Raw genomic sequence first — 20,383 nt, 5'->3', positions numbered from 1 at the left:
TACTTTGCAATCTGGGATTTGTGTCTCGTCAGATCCACTTCTAATACATTTGCAGTTAAGCTCTTCAAACGTGAAGGAGGTTTTTACAGAGTACTCTCACACCACAACTGTGCATGGAAGCTAGAAAGAGAGTTTGGTGCTCAGAATCTGTGTTGAAATATAGCTGGAGATAGAGGCTGGGTGATATGACACCATGGTTTTGTAAAATGTCGGTCATGCTGTGGGCCAACTTCTGCTCAAGTTACTTCTCCTGCCTGTAGAAAAAACAGTGGAATTGCATGAATATATACTAACTGTCTCATCATAGCCTGAATTTGTTAACCTACTGGCATTGCTTTGAAATAACGCAGTGGATCATTGAATTTTTCTGCTTCACATTGTTTGCAGGTAAAATAAATTAGACAAAATATAATGGAGGAGGTGAAAATGACTGTTACATGGAGAAGCATTACTTTTATGAAGTGCTTAGGAATCAAAAGTTGCCTTTGCATGCGTTGACACACCATCATCACATCTCCTCAGTGACTCACCCCCAAAACTAACAAATGTAGACAGGATGATGACTGATGTAATTTGGGTGATGAAATTATCTATGATCAACCAAAATTTATTCAAGAGATGTCATGCTGCACTCTTTCAAAGAAATTAAAAAAAATTATCTGTAGTGCATTTTGAAAGACAGGACATAAAGCAGCCTAACATGCAAATTACATCTGTAATGGAATGGCCATAGCTATTGCATATCACTGAAACAAAGGCACAGGGGATACCAACTTTGTCTCATAAGGCAGGCTGTTAAGATGGTCTCTTTTATTCTCCTGCAGTGAGCTATTTTTTTAGTCTTGCTGAATGTTTGGTCACTAATTACAAGACAAACTGAATCTATTAGGTTATTTCATAAAAGCTCATCTGCATATCCACAAAAAGGCTCAGAAAAACAGAACAGGGAGCCCAAATAAAACCTCATTCATCCCAGGGTCCATCAGCTCATCAAAGCCCAGAGGAGCAAAGAGGCCTAACAGCAGGTTGTGGGGGACACACCAAAACTGAAGACTCAAAGAGAAGGGCACCCTGTCTGGGCTCCCCACAGGGCTGCCCCAGCATAGCCTCAGCCCCAGTCACAATAGGTCACTGGGAGAAGCTCTGTGGATGACCTTTTGGACTCAGGGTGGTTGCTGTCTAGGAGTGGGCCACGTGGGTGCAGGGGAAGAACATTTAAGATTGCACAGGATTTACCATGGAATCTTTAATGGAGGAATTAAAGGTGAGAAAAGGGGAGGGATTTAGGCAATTTGGCCAGGAAGAAATGAAGGGATAAGGGAATAAAAAGGTCCATGTACGCGTAAGCAAAGGGTGGTCAGTGCAGTTCTCTGGCCCTGACTTGCAATTGATCATAACAGTCTGCTTGTCTACTTATTAAAGTCCTCCTTCAACTGCTTTCCAGTAGATGTCTGTGTTTGTCTGGGGATCTAGGATGCCAGCAACTGGAGTGGGGCCTCAGCCTCAGGAGCTCATATGTCCATGTGCCATCAGCCGGGAATACAGAGAGTCTGGCTGCTGGATGGATTACCTTCTGCATATGTACACATACTCTCAGTAATGGTCCTCTGCCTGCCCAGCCAGAGAGGGGAGCAGGATGAGGCTCTTGGTGCTGCTTGTGTTTTGTGAATGCCCTGCATGTCCATCTGTGACCTGAGTGGCCAGCCATCTGTAGGTATGGGTATGGGGACACAGAGTATCAGCAGCCTTGTTTCCCTTGAGCTCTCAGATCCAGAATGAATGCTTTATCATTATATATTGGTATTTCCAATTCCCAATTCCTCTAACAGAGCAAACATCATTTTTTAACAACTCTGAGCAGGTCTGCTGCTTAGCTTCCTGAATGAAGTTCTTTCCTTTGACAAGGCAGATTTATTTCACTTGTCAGAAGTAATGTCTGCCCAAGAATCCTCTGGTCACCATGATAACCGTGGGATCTTCAATCAGTGCTGGCAGCCAGAATGTGCAGATTTTAAATTCTTCACTCTCTCCTCAAATACAATATATCTTAATACATCCTGCCATTTCAGTGTTAGATGATGAAAGGTCAGACAGAGCTGAGTTAGTAATGGAAGAAGGTTCTTCAAGGTTTAAAGACTGCCTTGTATGCCTAACTTTCAAAACCCCATGTGTAAGCAGAGATTGCTCTTCTAAATGAATAGCTAGGCACATTAATGAGGATTTCCTTAAATATACAAAATTTGTGCGATTGCATGTGCATATGATAGAATTGGAAAGTGTTGTTCAACAGAAATCATTCATATGCAAAATATTTTGAGTAAGAAAAATCATTTAAACTAAGAAAACTTTAAGAAAAAAATACATAAATAGAGATTGAAAATCAGATTTCAAGGAAAACTGACGAATATCAATGAATACAATAGCTAAAATGCTGACTTTCATGAAGCAGCATTGTAAGATATAGGTGATTAAAATTCACTGTTCAGATCACTGGAAAAATCCATAGATGCTTAAAAACATTAATTGGCTATTCCAGTCTCAAGAGAGAGAGAAAATAATCCTGTTATTGAAAAGAACATAAGCAAGAAAGAAAGCTTTTGATAATGTCAGCATGGATCCCAATTGCTCTTTCACAGACTATTGAATATTGATTAGTGTGATATTTTCAGGCTGTGCTTTCTTTTACATTTCTGTAAAGAAGTTCTGAAACAGATTTCAGTTGGGTTTTTTGTTCTCATTTCTTAGGATACATATGAAAAGCGTCTGCTTTCTTCCCCAGCAATAGCAATGCAATGCTAGTGCTGCCTTAGTTTTAACTAATTTAATGTGCAAAAAAGTAGTGTTGCACGATGTCAGCAATTTGGCAGAGCAAAATGTTGATGGAAATGTCAGGCTGCTGTTAGAAGCAGTGATGGGGTTATGAGAAGACAAGACTCTGTGAAAGGAGCTTGTGAGGGTCTCTGGGAAAATACGAAGCAGTAACAGCTGTGTTTCACTGAGCTCTCACGAGAGAAAGCGTTCTGGATGCTTTTTATTACAGTCTTTTGATGAAACTGAGATGGCACCATTAACTGTTTCCAAGATTAGAAATGTTAACGTTTTCTTTACCACATTTGGGAGCTGCATTTGACAGAGTATGGCACAGCAGAAACGGAGATCTGCTGTGTTGCAGATTTTGCCAGGTTCTATAGCAGCCATCATATGCTCCTTTAATCTTTCTGCTTTCTTTTTATTCCCTTTTTCATCTTCTCTAGCAAAATTTCTGATTTATAAAATCCTGTGTTATTTGTGAAGTAAAAGGTCTGCAGTAATGACAGTGTTTAACTTTTGATGTAAACCATTCTGCCTTTGGCATGTTGCAAACAAAATTAGCTGTTTGCTTTTCATATTCTCTGCGTACTAATTTCAGGAGAACTGCTGTGTTACATAAGCACTTGATTCCTTTTCCTCTTTTCTTTCCCTTCTATTGTTTAAGACAATGTAAAGAAATAAATTAAAATCCACTGTTAAGTGGAACCTGTTTCTCTCAGGAAAACATAATAATGGTCATTGAGACAATGGCACACAATGATGTTGTAATGAACTGATGCAATGCGCTGCATTTCACAGTCTCTAGACAATTAGGAACAGAAAATTACCCATCCACTGAGTTTACCCACCCACACTGACAGTTTCAGAACAGTTCTTCGAGGGTATTTCTAAATGTTTTGACCAGCCTAGTTTTTAATTTCACAAGTGTCAAGACCACCTTGAAAAAAGAAAAAAAAAAAAAAAAAGAGATATTTTAAACATATCTGCATTTAACGTCAAAAAAATACAACCATGAGGTTGAAAGTTTTCTGATTTAGCAAAATGCAATTTATGCAGAATGTTTAGAACTGCAGCTGGAAAAAAGGTTTTAACTGTGGTTTTTCACTATCAGAAAGTCCCAGATTGGTACAAAAGAAATATGTATACAGTATTTCTAGAAAGGATTCACTGTGTTGTTTAAAAAAAATGCAACAAAATAGTGTAAACGGATTGTAGAGGGCTATAATTCACAAGTTTTGTTTTGGTTTGGATCTTTTTCTTTTCACCTGTTCCAATAGAAAATCTGGGAGTTCCGGTTCAGGAAAGATGTTGGTCAATTGGGTGTCCAGAGGAGGTAAGAGGTCTAGGAAATACGAGTGGTTGAAAGAATCCTGGTAATTAGGTTTCCACGAAATTTAAGGTTAATAGCCTTTAAAAATGCAATGGTCTTCTGCCACAGATTTAATCTGTGTAGTTGGTTAATAAACTAAGAAAATGGTGGATTATGTTACAGTACAGAAAGGTAAGTTTAGATGCCTGGACAACTTTTGAATTTTAAGGGTATTGACACAGAAATAGACTGAATAGGGATGTCTTAGAGACCCCATCACTGAAATTTTTAAAGACAGGTCAGACAACCTCTTGTCAGGTATGACATAGTATATCATTTGTCTTGTCAGCATGGGAGAATGGATTAGATGATCACCTGAAATCCCTTCCAGCCATATGATTATTTAGAAGAGCAGAACATGCATCTTCTATAATTTATAACCTGTTACAGTTTTACTCCTTCTGCTCATTATTTTTCTTGTCACCTCTACTGTTCTGTAATAAAATTGATGCAAAAAGGATTTATTTGTTAAATTATCATTCTATAGTTTATATTAAGGAAATATTGAGACCATAGCAAGTCCAAGCCTGCTGGATTCTTTGTGAGCCAAACAAATCTAAGTAAGCAGTGCCTGCTTTGTGTTATCAGTAACTGCTTCACACTTATAGTCCCATAAATAAGGTAGAATATACTTTAATATGCTTGTCCCAACATGTAAGGAAGTGACAAAAAGTGAAAGATACAGATAACAGAAACAGGTATCACTCAATATTGAGGAAAGCAGTCATCTGTCCTTTTCGTAATGCAGGTTGCAGAGTGTCTCAAAGATCTAGTTTCCCAGTCGTCCAGCTCAAATAGCCTAACTGGAAGGAGTCACAACTTACTTTCAGCCCACATTTCTGATGTCTTTCTAAAAAATCCAATGTACTGTGAGGCAGGAAGAGAACTAGGAGAGGCAACTGCTGGCACACACACTGTGGATTCACCCTAGAACAGAGCTGGGCTGCAACTGGGGTGTGCATTTCAGTGCAGGAGGACAAAGTTCTAATTGAGCTGGACTCTTAACATCTGAACTGTTTCTGAGCAGAATTCCTAGATAGAATAACTAGTTTCAACTGATTCCCATTAAGTGTCTTAAAGGTCAGCTGGATGATCCACTTGCCTTAATATAAAGAGTTAGTGCATGTTAACTGGGCTGTGATAATTTGTTCATAGCAAATGTCAGTGAGAGGTTTCTGTTTGCAACCCCAGTATCGCAGAAGTGATAGAAATAAACTGTTGCAATTATATTCAAAAGTGATAACTTCTTGAGCTTTGGGATTCTTTATCAGAGTCCACTCAGCCATCATGCTTTATATCACATGATTTCTGCTCAGTCTAGCTTGTCTGGAATAACTTCAACATTACAGATCATAAATGCTTCCTAGTCATTTGACCTTGTTTGAGAACACCTGATGTTCCCAGCTCAGATCCCTCATGCAGCAGGATTTTGCTCTGTTTATTTTACTTGAGCCAATTGATTGAGAAGCAGGGTTTCTACATAATCTTTCCAGACATTAGAAACGCAACACTGCTTCTCAGCTTCATAGAACTCTTCCCTAAAGATCACCTCCAGCTCTAGTTCATCAGGACACCAGAGTACTTGTAAGGAAGTTCTCTTGCCTTACATTTGATGAGTGCTGCCTGCTAAATTGCAGCCTTTAGACACAGAGTTGTATCTGTTCCTATGCCTTCAAGACCTGGTAAAAATATGATGGGAATAGGAAAAGTAAAAAAAGAAAAAAAGCAGAATCCACATTCCAGTACTAATCATTTTGGTCATTTGGTCACTCAGTACCATCTGCTCATTTCAGTTTCAAAAATAAGAAAAAGATTCATAGAATCACAGACTTATAGAATAGTTAGGGTTGGAAAGGACCTTAAGGTCATCTAGTTCCAACCCCCCCTGCCACAGGCAGGGACTCCTCACACTAGACCATGTCGCTCAAGGCTCTGTCCAACTCAGTCTTGAACACTGCCAGGGATGGAGCATTTACCACTTGTTTGGGCAACCCATTCCAGTGCTTCACCATCGTCACAGTAAAGATCTTCCTCCTTATATCTAACCTGAACTTCCCCTGTTTAAGTTTACACCCATTACTCCTTGTCCCTGATGGAAAGTCCCTCTCCAGTGTCTTTGTAGGCCCCCTTCAGATACTGAAAGCCTGCTATGAAGTCTCCATGCAGCCTTCTCTTCTGCAGGTTAAACAGCCCCAACTTTCTCAGCCTATTTTCATATCAGAGGTGCTCCAGACCCCTGAAATCAACCAAATCAGCCCCCCGATTCATCAACTGAGACAAAAAAAAACTTTATTCTCTCCTACTTTGAGAAATGTATTAACTTTCTTCAGCTAATTCTTAAAGATGGCAGATATTGGTTGCGTACTTAAATCTAGGAGCTGCAGGCCTGCTAGCTCCTAGCATGAGCATAGTTACATGTATAAAAGTTTACTTTCTAAATATCTCTCTTTTACTCTTGCAGGCTTTACTAACTTTTTTATTATTTCTCTTAACTCAGCCCCACTAGAAAAAAAAAAGATATGAATCATCCTGCTGTATTTCACTATGTATGTGTATGCGTGTATGGACACTTTGTACATGTGAGAATCTACAGTCTCCGCTGAGAGAAGATGGCTAGTCCTTTGCCAGAAGTAAGGGTGACTCCAAAGCCTCCAAGTTTCCCTGTGCTGAACTATAGTGACAGCTCAGTGTATAACCTGAATCTAGCCTTATTCTGCAAAGTATAAATCAATGACTCCACCCTAAAATCAGTATGTAGGGATCAAGTGCCACCTGGAGGTCTCTGTGCCTCTCCATCCACTCCAGGCAAAGCCTAGATGCCCTGACTAGACCAGATGTCAATTTTCCAGACAGCTCAGTTTAAGTAAGGTGAAATTTTAAACAGTGAGTGGTTATATAAAATGAAAGAACAAGTTATTTTTTTGAACCTGAAACTAGTGTAATTTTCCTTCTAAAAGTAAATAGCATAAGTACACACAGAAGAAAAGGTGTCTGTAGATCATGTGTGCTTGTATAAACAATTGTGTGGTTATTTGCCTAGGCACAGTGTGAATATCTAAAAGAAACTGAGCCAATTTCATCACTGACATAAGCAGTGAAATGACTACTGATTTATATCAATGATGTGAAGGATTTGTAATTTGCATACAGTGCCAGCTAACAAGTTATAGCCCTGTGCCCTCACAGTACTTGTTGATTTGACATTTTTGTTAAAGTTCCTCTGCCAGTCTCTATTGAAACTTACTTGTGTACATTTCAGATTTAAAATAGTAGACTACCCTAATTTAAAATAAATATTGTCTGTTAATGCAATATGGGGGTGCAGATCTCAAGCTGCACCTCAAAATTTCAAAATGAATTGATACAATATTTGCTTACACTATTATGGACTTTCTTTCAATGAAAGAAAAACAGATCACCAACTGGCTTTTTGAAATTTTATTTTATTTTTTGCCATATATTGCAATGTGAAGGTCCACTAGAGAAATAAGTTCTGCCATTGAAAAGAGATGAAAATGACTGACAATATAATAGATTCAAGCCAGCATATGAGGCCAATTCAAAACAAGAAAATTTCAGTTGCAGAACCAAACCTTTGAGAGCAACGTTACTGCTTATTAGGCAGTATTTGTAGCCTACCCACAACAGCAAAATGCTCCAAACTATAGTTTGAAAGACTACCAAAGCAAAGCTTATGTATAAAACTTGGAAAAGTAAGATTATGAATAAATGTCATGCTTTTCCTTATCTAAAAGAAATACTCATAACAATATTAAGTAAAAATGCAGGTTGGTTTCTAAATTATCCTTTCTCAGATCTCCTCGGAGAAAAGAATATCATGCAGTGGTAACCTCTGTCAAACAGTGCCTTGTGATGAGAAGCCAGTGACCTGACTGATTGTGCCACAGTACTGACCACAAGCAATGGGCATCTATGCTGAGGTGGGTGGGAACAGCTTTTTCCACAGCACTGTTTCTATCTGAGGCAGACACTGTGGGGATTGCAGAATTAAATTGCTTGGGAGGCTGCTTTGAGTTAAAACGCCTCTAACATCCCAGGGGCTGAAAAAAGCCCTGTGCTGATGAGCTAATTCATTCCCAGAATGCCAGGGACAGAAAGCAAATGGAATAATGCTTAAAAATCCTCAGAAGTCATGTTAATAAGTGGTACCTTTAAGAGCATGACAAGAAATTATGCACAGAGCTCATAGCACAGTGAAGCACTGCTCACCAGAAGACAGAGGAGTCAGGTTTTTACCTTTGCAGGAGTCCCAGATAGCTGACAGAGGTCTTGTCCACTATCCCTTCGGGCACCTGAAGCTCCCCCACTCCTCCTATTAAAGGTTATGTTACCATGGTTACAGCCTACTCCTGTGTGCCTAGCCTTCTCCCCTGCCTGTCTGAGGCTTTCAGCATGAACCACGGTGCCAGGAACAGCCAGAGAGATCACCTCTTGTGTTACTCGGTGGCCATAGACATGTAGGCTCTCCAGCTCAGAGTGCACCCACCCTGCACAGGACAGAGTTGGAACATTAAAGAATCTAGCCCAGTACTTCTCCTATCCAGTAGAAAAACTGTGCTATAGAGCACCAAGGGTCCAAAGTCTAGGGCAACATTCATATCTGCTAAATTCTGTGATCAACATGTTCTCACAAAGACTGAGCAGCTTGCTTTTCTTGCTTGCATAGCTGCCACTTGTTGCCCCTTCTTCAGCAGTGACACAAGTGGAGGAGAGAACAGAACCAGTCCTAACCGGTTGGTGAGGATGCCTGTGTCCTCTTCTGTGTCAGCTTCTGGGCTAGGTTCTTCTCTGCTCTGCAATGTTTCCTGGACTTGACACAGAGTCCTCCCACAAGGAACCTTTTGCTCAAGCTCTGACCTGTCTTATGAGTTACATACTCTTTCCAGCTGCTTCCAGTCAGCTCTTGGCACATTGTCCCCACACTAAAATCAGACCTTTCCCCACTGTTCTAAAACCATACAGGTCTCTTCTCTCCCATTCCTGCTTGGTTCGTCTCATCCTCAGCTTGGCTCCTCCTACAAGTCCTTTCTTAATTTCTTGTTTTGTCATTCTTGTTCATCTGACCTATGAAGAGATAATTCTTTTTGTCAGTTCTCTGCGGAAAGCCTTGATAAATTAGTTTTTCCTTTCAGATTTCCTACTTATTGTTTCCAGGTGCTTTCATTTGAATAGACAACAGCAACATGACTAACAGTATTGCTGGTCCAAGAGAAATGGGTTATAGTGAGTTCAAGGTGGATTTGTTGTGCACGGAAGCAATATTTTTCATGACAACTTCAGAAAATTGAGCAGAATACAGAATTTGTTCAGATATCAAACCTGTAGATGTGAGCAGGTCCACCTGAGTGATGAAAGCATTTGTATTTTAGTGGCACAATAGATCCAAACAGTCTCAAGGTGACTGTTCAGCTGAAAATCCTTGCCTGTGACCATGGTTCGGCTATTACAGCTAATTGTTAGGAATGCTGCCAACAAGTCTCCTCTGCCATCCAGCAGAAAAGTCTGAACAGTAGTGTGTGTATTAACAAATTCTCAGTGGTGATGAAGTTGTTTTAGTCTGAGGCTGTTGAATTTTTTTAGTCCTTACCAAGATTCATCATATGCCACTAACCACCATTTAAATGTTTTATCATCACGCTTTATGCTTGATGATATGCTGGAGATTTCTTTGTCAGGCATCCTTGAAAGATAACTGTTGTAAGATCATATGCTGTTTACAGTGAAGGAGGGAAACATATACCCATATTTATGTTACAGAGATCTTAGATAAGCTCAGAAGCTATTGAAAACTCACAGAACATTTATACATACACACTAGATAATTCTCTGTATATATATGTTTATATATGCGTATGTTTATATTTCTCCAGGTTGAACAGCCCCAACTTCCTCAGCACCTCCTGTATGAAGACAGGCTGAGGAAGTTGGGGCTGTTCAGCCTGGAGAAGAGAAGGCTCTGTGGAGACCTCATAGCAGCCTTCCAGTATCTGAAGGGGGGCTAAAGGGATTCTGTGGATGGACTATTCATTAGGGACTGTAGTGATAGGACAAGGGGTAATGGGTTAACGGTTAAACAGGGGAAGTTCAGATTGGATATAAGGAAGAAATTCTTTCCTGTTAGGGTGGTGAGGCACTGGAATAGGTTCCCCAGGGAGGTTGTGAATGCTCCATCCCTGGCAGCGTTCAAGGCCAGGTTGGACAGAGCCTTGGGTGATATGATTTAGCGTAAGGTGTCCCTGCCCACGGCACGAAGGCTGGAAGTTGATGATCTTAAGGTCCTTTCCAACCCTAACAATTCTGTGATTCTATGATTCTATGATATTTGCTATATGTTTTGTACACACATATGAAAGCATCAACATAACATAAAGACTAAGACTGCTGAGTGGGTCTGAAGCATGGACTGGTAGTGAAGAGAACTTAGATGCTTTGTGTTCTTTCGAATTTTTGGGGAGCTCCTCAGAGCACACAACCTTACCCAGAGTTAAATGAGCGCCAGAAGAGTGTGCATTTAGGCTACACCATTACTTTTTAAGATGGGACGTGCATTTCTTGCTTTGTTTCGTTTGCTCTGTGACAGTATCCTAGTCCATGATGAGGTACTTATTGACACAGCAATACAAACTTCAGTGACAGTACTTATGGATCAACTTGTTCCCCTAGAAATTTTTGGCTACCATTTTCTGTAACTTATATCTGGGTAGGCACAAGACAGCAACAATCCCCCCAGTCCCCTAGCTGAATGTAGGACCTGTGATTATCCTCTGTGCAAGATGGCAGCAAAAGAAAGATCTTCAGACTTGTTCCTCAATCCCACCCCCCCATCTCTTATTAAGGAGAGTAACTGCTTCAACTTTATAGTGTTTTAAAAAACACTCTTACTGATAGTGGTAAATGTATACGTAAATGATACATAGAATTACCAATACCTGATTCTTTGGGAACACTTTCACACTTCTTTCTCCTTTCTTTAACAATATTCCCCAGGGAAAAGGAGAGAAAATTGCATGCAGAGAAAGGAAAACCATGAAAAAAGTACCCTTTAAATAACTGATTTTCCCTTTCTGATTTTATGCTTAGAAGAGTTTTTTCAACAAAAACACAACTGCTTAGGAGAAAGGATCAAGCTCAAGACAAAAGCAAATAAATGTAGAAGCTTGATGCTTAAACATATTCATGCTAGGTGAACAAATTCTGACAGATGTGCCAGTGGTATACCATGTCTCAGCAGTAATTTTGTATTTGGAAAAAGTAGTCTGAAAAACCCGGTTATGGAAATTCCAGCTAGGAATTACCAAGGTGAAAAGCAAAGTGTGGAGTCGACACCAGTAGTTCTCCTAACCCTATTCAGCATTTGCTGTTCAGATATTTTTAGAGGTGCTTTTCTTTTTTTTATTCTTTTGGGGAATAGAGCTACTTTGTTCTCCTTGAGCCCAACACATGTTGAATGCTATGTTTTCCTGTAAGTATCAGAGTTGACCAAGCTACTTTTAGACTCAAAATATTCCTAACGCATCTTCCCCATATGGAAGAAAACATTAGGGGAATAGTTTCTTTAATATTATTCAAATACTTCAACTCTGTTGAAGTCAATAGAAGCAGTTCACTGACTGCAAAAAGCCTTTGATAGAGACAGTACTTGAACTAGGAGTAGAACAGTGGCTCTTCTAATGTTACTGAAATATGCAAAGTAAATGGCTTGTTCATTGCCCCTTTCTGTATGTCAACTACATTTAAAATGTAAACCTAAACTGCCACTTACTTTTAAAAAGCAGGGATTACTCACCTTGAAAGTATAATATAGTAACTGTGACCTTTATTCAGAAACATGGTACAAGAAGAGCCAGTCGACTTTGGATATGAACACTGTCCACAACTTTAAAGCTTGTTTTGATGACTGCAGTCTTATTCTAAAACCACTGTGTTCAATAAAAATTAATTTCAGAACTTGAAGAATATTTTATTATGGAATACAAAAATACTGTCTATGTAAAAACCATAAGTTAGTTTATTTACAGTACTTTACACTATTCTGCTCTAGGGCTTCCTTCGCAATGGACTTATTTTCATTATTTTACGGGTCCTTATAATTTTGCACAAAGCATTTCCAAAAGCATGTCATCCATGTTCACTGCCCCAATGATGGGCCTAAAGAATAATTCAGCAATCACATTAGCATTAATAGATCTCAGCAAAGATAGAACAACATTCAGCTTGGCAAATCTGGCTTCATCACCTCTGTGAATGAGTCTGACATGTTCATTTAGAGCTTGTTGTGCTTCCCTCTGCAGTCCTTCAATATACTGTGTACACTGCAGTCCAGGTAGATCTGAAAAGAAGAATAAATTATTTCATTTACATAGGTTTTGTTTGTAAAACAATATTATTTTTACTGAAAAACTGCTAACAGCTTACACATTGAATTTATCACTCAAGGACTGAAGCAAATGCGGTTGCTAGAGGACTACTTGTATGAAGAATCAACATTTCAAATTTCATAGGGCAGTTTAGAATCTTATGTAGGTGTTCCAGACACTCAGTACTGTTCTTCACTGCACAAACTTGAAATATGTTTGCATACATTCTCTTAAGTGTTGAATAAATTAACTGATAAAGCAAAACCTTTAATTGCAGAATGCTCTCCAAAACACCTTTATAGTGGCAAATGCAATCTGTAAACAGTGGGGAAGGCAATAAAAATAACTCATTAACTTGTTCACTTCAACAAAGGGCATTATTCACATGTAAGCATCTTCTGACAACTGCTTCTGAATATCTCCAGGTTACAAGTGGCAAGAAGCATTAACTCCAACGTAGGACAGTTTCCTGGTGAATCGCAGTAAAGATACTGAAGGACGGGGAGTACAGAATCTCCCCATTCAGCCTAACAATTTCACAGTGGGGGTGCAGGAAGAGCCCCGTCCCACCCCTACAAGGTAGTGCATACCTGGGGAGTGACACATGCAGCCCGTCAGCTATCTTGTAGGTAAGGCACGACATGGCAATCAATCACTCGTTAAGAACTCCCTTTACGGAAGTCTCCACAAAGAGAGATGGGGGGTTGGGGGAGGAACTCCACATCGTAAATACTACACACAAAGCAGAAGCAGCACTTTGTTCCTGGAGGCCCTGGGACTTCTCTTGCTTTCTGCCGGGGAAGCCCGCTCGACCCTGGGGGCCGGTGACCCGCTCCAGCCGCCGCCCCCCAAGGAGACCCCGCCAGGCGCGCGGCTCCGAAACAAACCGGGAAGTGCGGCTGGCTCCTAACCCCTAGGCGACTGCCGCGGGTTTGTTTAGCTCGCAAAAAGACTCTGCGGAAGGCACCAGCCCCTGGGACACCCCATCCAGCAGCAGCTGGACCCCCTCCACCCTGTAACGGCAGGCGGCGCGGCCGCGAACGGCTCCCTGCATAGGACAGTGTGTGAAACCTTGCTCCGCGAACCCCTCCCCCGACACGTCTATCCCGCTGAGGAAGAGCCCCGGGTCCCGTCCCCGTCGTCCCCGTCGTCCCCCCCCCCCCGGCTACAATGGGGACACAGACTGGTTCTCCCCATCATCCCTCTCCCCGCTACCCCCACCGATTCCCTGAGGGAGAGGAGAGAGACCCCCCCCCCGCCGCACCACCCCGGCTGGTTACTCACCCGGGTTGAAAAGCACCGTCCCCTTGAGGTAAGCGTACTCTTTGGTGCTGATATCCAGGCTCCAGCACTTGGCCAGGAAGCCCTTGATAGCCTGAATCTCGCCGGTCGAGGGCAGGTGCGGACCGTGGTGCGGCTGGCCCGGCGCCTGTCCCCGCGGCGGGGGCTGCTCGCCCTGCCGCCGGGTGGTGAGGATTCTCTGCAGCATGCTGGGCTCCGCGCTCTCCACCGTCTCCAAGTGCACCCGGTCCTGCGCCAGTCCCAGGAGCAGCAAGGGAGCCCAGCAGCTGCGGACCAGCAGGAGCTGCTCCTCCAGAGGCAGCTCCTGGAAGCAGGGCACGTTCTGGACGAAGCGCAGCGTTTTCACCAGCACCCCCGAGGCCGCCTTGCAGGCTACCTGCGGGCTCCTCAGGGCCACCCGCCGCCTCAACCCGCATGGGCAGCTGCGGGACGCCTGCCCCTGCCCTCGCCCCTGCCTCTGCCCCGGCCCCGGCAGCGGTGCCGCCCGCTCCTCGCTTCTGAGGATGCTGTAGAGGATGCTGCTGTGCCTCCGGCTGTCCGCGCAGCAGCGGCAGCAGCGCTCCACGCACGCCATAGCACCCGAGGGTACGGCGCCGGCAGGACTGAGCGGAGCTGAGGTGCCCGGGAGGCTCAGCGGGGTCGTCCCCGCTGTCTCGGCCCGCCGGGATGCGTGCACTGCTCGTCCTCTGCCCGGCTCGTAACTTATTTATAGCCGCCGACTGTGTGTGTGCGTGCGTGTGTGTGCGTGCCTGTGTGTGTGCAGCTGCAGGCGTGTACCGGAGGTTCAAAGGGGCAGATGCTTTACTGGCTGGAAAAGAGAGAGGGGAATAGAATGAAATAAAACCCTCCTCCTCCTCCTCCTTTGCCGAGACAGCGATACCTAGAGGGAGCCGGCGAGCCGGCCGCCCCTGCCGGTACCCCCGGCCCGGTTTAAATTATGCCGGGCGCCTTGGAGCAGGGCTGGGCAGTACGATGAAGGCAGCTCAGGTCGCCGCCTGAACAAGCTGCCGCTCACCCCGAGACCCCCGCGGGTTCTCGTCGCAAAATCGCGACTGGCCCAGCTGCACTCCCCACGTGTAGCCGAGCGGCCTGGGGCAGGAGGAAGGAGAGGTGTACTGGGGTGAGGGTGGAATTGGTCCGAATAATAAAATCCAAGCAGGAGGGGAAAAAAAGAGATGCCACTTATGATACCAAGGGCTTTCGATATACCTGTCCTAAGGAGTGATGCCACATGTGCCTAAATAACACCTTAGTGCTACTGTGTGGGGAAGTAGGAACAGACATGTTCTTGCTCAGATTAGAATCATAGAATCATAGAATAGTTAGGGTTGGAAAGGACCTTAAGATCATCTAGTTCCATCCCCCCTGCCATGGGCAGGGACATCTCCCACTAAACCATGTCATCCAAGGCTCTGTCCAACCTGGCCTTGAACACTGCCAGGGATGGAGCATTCACAACCTCCCTGGGCAGCCCATTCCAGTGCCTCACAACCCTTACAGTAAAAAGGCACCAGCCCCTTTATAAGATTATTCCTTATATCCAACCTAAACTTCCCCTGTTTAAGTTTTAACCCATTACCCCTTGTCCTGTCACTACAGTCCCTAATGAAGAGTCCCTCTCCAGCATCCTTATACGGCCCCCTTCAGATACTGGAAGGCTGCTATGAGGTCTCCATGCAGCCTTCTCTTCTCCAAAAATATTTAGGGTGGCTCTGTGAGGTTGGGTGCAATCTCCCTCCATCAGGGCGCCCTTGGGCTGACACTCCCACAGCATCCATGTGAATTCCCTGTGAAATCATCCACCATGAACAATCCCCTTCTTCTGCTTTACAGTGAGAGGCCCATGTGTCTGGTCATATGTTGTTCCATCCATCAGTTTAAAACATGCCCATTTTCCTCTCAGGCTCCACTTGGCCTAATGTGAATCTTTCCTCCTAGACATAGATACCCACTTTTCTGAGACAAATTTTCTTCAAGTGGCATATGGACTTTTAAGCAAGGAAATAACCTGGCAGGCCTTGATGTTTACACAGGAGGGATAGGGGACTAGTGATTGTCCAAATGTGATTTTACCCTTAAATGGAAAAAAAAAAAAAAAAAAAAGCCCCTTTAGTTTCTCAGTTGAGCTAAGTAGTACAACCGAATGTAGCAGACAGGAGTACTTAATCACTACAGAAAGTAAAGAGTTACTTCTGGCTGCTGCATATGAGCTAAAACAGAAACATGTTTCATGTGATCTGGAAGAGCCTTGGCCCAGATTTAGAAAAAGTAGCCAGTCGCAGGCAACCTTCTGCACCTGCTCCATCGGCATCTTCTACCAAGGAACAGCTGAACTACCCCTGGAAAGCTGCATTTTCTTTGAATAAATGTATGCATGTTTTTTAAACAAATACCATTGAGTGCTTTGGATGTTTCAGAAACAAAATAACTTTAAGCTGGATCTGAACAATTTATTTTCCATGTAAGTCAGCCTTACCCTGTCAGCTTACATAGGTAGAGTTGTATAGTCATTTCTGTCTAAGCATTTCTTCATGATTGGACTCCAAAGATATATTCTTTACAAATAGCACAACAGGCACTTTATATAAACCTATATAAGGCACTTGTGTGTTACCTGCCTCAAGTAAACCTTGTTTTTCAAATGCAGGCTGTCCAAAATCTAGATTATCATACCCATGAAATGCATTTTTCTCCATGGACCTAAATGTGGTAAAGCTCTACTGGCTTTGCAGTAGTAGAGAACTGTTACATTTTATCACTGAAGTAATGTCTGCAGTTTGAAGACAGGTCAGTTTTGCCCTTGGAAATAATGTCTTTTCACCCAAGATCCTTTCAAGGAAGAAAAAAAAAAAAAGGCTTAGAATTTCAAAAGAAATAATATAAAGCATTATCGATCTTTTCATTTGAATAGTAATGGTAATGGGAAAACACTAATTTATTTGTCTAAAACATATCCTTTACGTTCTAGATTTTTCCTGTTAGCAGTATTTTCTTAAGCCGTTACGATTTTAGAGGGTTTCTTTTTAGTCCTTTTCATTATTCTTAGTTTAGAGGTGGTTTGGTTGGTGTTGGGTTGGCTTTGGTTTTGTTTTTTTTTTGAAGGGAGAGAGGATCTGCTAACTTCAGAGATAAATCTTGCCAAGTTTTAGAAAATGATCATCCCTGAGCTTTAGTTGGCTTCAGTAGCACTTCTCCCATGAGGTACATATTACTAGACTGACTGTGGAATCTGACTGTGGTTTTCATGATCTTGTAACTTGGAAGGTATCTATGAGAAAGCATGGTAGACTTGAGACTCAGATCACTGCCTTTGCAATTTCAACTTTGCACTCCAGCTATGGGAATGCTCTGCTTCTTATGGGACGCTGCTTACAGAGGGCCATGAACTTTTAGGCACTATGACTTTTATGCCATATCTGCAATAGAAATTTTTCTGTTAGCAATATTGGTTGCAGGTGTTTAATTTTTCAAAGCATTTCTTTCAACCAAGCCTCAAATGTAGATGCAGTTCAACTCATATGATGATTTTGCTGACACAGTTCCTTTTCTAACCCAACCTGTACAAGAAGTCTTTGTCTTTGATAACTATGTAAAAATGGGTATCCCATATTGAAACTGAAGCTTAATTTATTATTCAGTGCCAGAAATTATATTACTGTAATTACCTTCTCTCATAAGTGCATGTAAGTACTCTTTTATCTCTTTCTAACTCTAATGTATCCTAATGTATAGGATATTTTATTTGGCGTAGATCATCTCTTCCCCAGCTAAAATATTAAGAATGTCCCAGAAATATTTATTAGTGTTTTTCACATTGACATTTAACAATTTGAATGACCTTTATTTTCAAGTCTAACTTCTGCCTGTCCATACCATTCAAGCTAAATTAAAGGCAATAAAGCTTTCTATTCAAACCCAAAAAGAAAACAAAATCCCTCACAGACAATTAATTGCATTTTGATGGAAAATGTACTGAAAACACTTATAGCAAAAAGTGGATGTGTCTGGTTTCTGCTGAAAGATCTGATACTCATGTAATACTAAGCTCCTTGAGGTACAGTCACAAATAGTGATGTGTTTCCAGACAAAGGATTGATTGTTTATGACTTTTTTCTTTTTTTTTTTCCTAACTGAGACAAAAGCCTTAGATATGAAGGTGATACAGTGCAGTCTTGGCAGCCTTATGCTTTCGTGTTGCTCATCAGTGTCTCTGTATTCATCTGGTAGCACATTTGGTTCTTGGCCAGAGGGCAAGACTTCAGTTTCAGAACAAGACCAAACAAGCATTTGTTTTTATGTCGTCAGTGCTTTAAGTGCACCAGTAGCATGAGAGAGACCTTTTCTTCCAGTGGGGAACTGGATCCTGATATCCTCTACATACCTGCTACCTCTTCCAGTATAAGTGCTGAAAAATAAAATTTGTTCTTAAGATCAGATGTAAAACTGAGGCTTGATTTGGTGATTAGCATAAATTAAGTTAAAAAAAAAGAGTTGAATGTGGAATTTGTTATAAGGTTATGGTTAGCAAAATGTCATTTGTTAGAAAAGAAATACTCTATTAAAGCAAGGTTTTGGAATTTAAGTATATTGCTGTTTTTCATGCTTTTCCCGTTGTGACAGTCCATTTGTTAGATTGACCACTGGTCATAGTTTACCTGTTTTACTGAGGTGTTTACTTGAAAGTAAGCGGGGATTAAGGGAAAAGTATCACCATGAGTAGTGTTCTGTAAGATGTACTACATATTCTTGGTGGCACTGCTGCCTCCTTCCTTGATGGGCCTCCTTCCTTAGGAGGAGCATGCTGAGAGCCTGTTGATGCTGTCTGAGCCAAAGACAGTTGATGGGTACTCAGTTAAGAGATGCTAACCTGAATTTACAGAGCTTTTGCAACTTCCCCATGGCTGCAATTTGGCTGTGTTACTGTATCCCATCACCTGCTCACCTAGCCATATGTTTTTTTTCTGGATAACAATGAGCTTATGGTGAAATTTGTGTGGAGTTAGCCAGAGTATATAAAAAACAGAGTTTAAACCAGATTTAGACCTTTCTGCCAGCTGTGTGAATGTAGTTGTCTAATCTGGTATAAACTGTAGCAACGCAAAATCAGCCTTCTAACAAATCCAAACCTGTAAAAGGAGTTTTCTTTTGGTTTGGGTTTTTTGGTTAGTTGGTTGGTTTTGGGTTTGGATCTTTCTTGGGGGGGAGTTGGGGTTGGGTTTTTTTGTTAGATCAGTGCTTTGCATCATGGCATTTTTGTTACAAAAGTAGGAATCCTGAATTTACATTTGCTGTTATTGGACTGTGGACTCACTGTCATATTTCTACTTGCAGATAGCCAATTTGAGGAGGCCTTTACATGTCTCATAGTAAATCACCTTTTTTTCTCATACCCATGTGCTAATTCACCTTAGCTAATGCAGCTAGGCTTCAAGGGAGGCAAAATTAGGGGAAGAGAAGCCACACTGTAAACATTTTCCAGCGAAATGTGCTCAGTGTTAAAAAAGGTTAATAAATTTCTGAGCTCTGTAAAGAACCATGGGTCCCAGGAATCTAAAACTGTACAGTTAGCTATGCTGCTGGGGGTTGGCCATTTCAGTGTTTAGATGTAAGTACTTTATTTTTTGTCTAAAGTGAGTTAATACAGCTCCCACACATCTGCCAGTGTGGCATATTTAAGGGTGCTGTCCCACAAGACTGGCTGAGCCAATCTAGTATTTCACTGGAGCTGAAAGAGGTGTCTCCCACGGACACACTTGCTGCCGCTACTTTCCTTGTGCCAGCTCTGGCACTCACCTGACTCTTTGGTGAGCCAAACCCTTTCACTAAAGTGGCAGCATTTTATTAACAGTCATTGCAAGAAAGGTAGCAGAGAAGTGAGGTACCTCGAAACATGCTCTCCTTGCTTTATTTTCTCCAGTGATGCTTTTGAAGTTTCTGCCCAACTGGCAAGTCATATCACTCATGATATGACATAGCACGGCCTGGGTGAATCAGGAAAGAATAACACATCTGCCAGTGTACTAAACTGAACTCATTCACCTAGAGATTTAGACGAGTGCCAGAGAGGTGGAAAGGGGTGCCCTCGCCTCACTTCCAAGAATGAGAACAGAAAGGGGAAAAAGCAGAACCACTGCTGCTAGCCATTATTCCACTCAGCCACTATGTGGAATTGCTCCATCAGGGAGGTAAAACCCTAAAGAAAACTTAGGGGTAGGAGAGAGGGCTTGTAGAAAGCTTTGGTTTAAAAATAATCATTTAAAGATCAGTTGAAATTGATCTGTGATCTTTCTAATGACCCTTAGATAAAGGAATTCTGTTATAAAATATTAATGTAGAAAGAACTTCCAATTAATGAGCTTATTAAATTTATTTATCTTGAAGAATACATTGCTGATAGAGAATAACAGATGAGTAATGGCAAAAAGCTGGCAACTTAAATTGTAATAGACTGTTCAAGGTTGTAGCATGAGGAATAAAACCTTTTCTAGTACTACAGTGGCAATAGGGTCTTATATATCCAATA

General features: G+C 41.8%; 1 protein-coding gene across 1 annotated transcript; it reads right to left on the bottom strand.

The window, feature by feature from the left end:
- Positions 1–11,988: 11,988 nt before the first annotated feature.
- On the bottom strand, positions 11,989–14,596 carry NR0B1 (nuclear receptor subfamily 0 group B member 1). Its single transcript, XM_057411824.1, has 2 exons — positions 13,843–14,596; positions 11,989–12,530 (listed from the first exon to the last, which is right to left on the bottom strand). Exons 1-2 carry the CDS (start codon positions 14,432–14,434, stop codon positions 12,286–12,288), a joined length of 837 nt encoding a protein of 278 aa, XP_057267807.1. The 5' UTR covers positions 14,435–14,596; the 3' UTR covers positions 11,989–12,285.
- Positions 14,597–20,383: the final 5,787 nt, after the last annotated feature.

The sequence above is a fragment of the Pezoporus wallicus genome, unplaced genomic scaffold (genome assembly GCF_028554395.1).
Source record: "Pezoporus wallicus isolate ANWC-B61680 ecotype Strahan unplaced genomic scaffold, APGP_CSIRO_Pwel_v1 contig_1438, whole genome shotgun sequence".
NCBI lineage: Eukaryota > Metazoa > Chordata > Aves > Psittaciformes > Psittacidae > Pezoporus > Pezoporus wallicus.
Note: the sequence above shows the minus strand (reverse complement) of the source record. Positions and strands in the feature narration are given on the sequence as shown.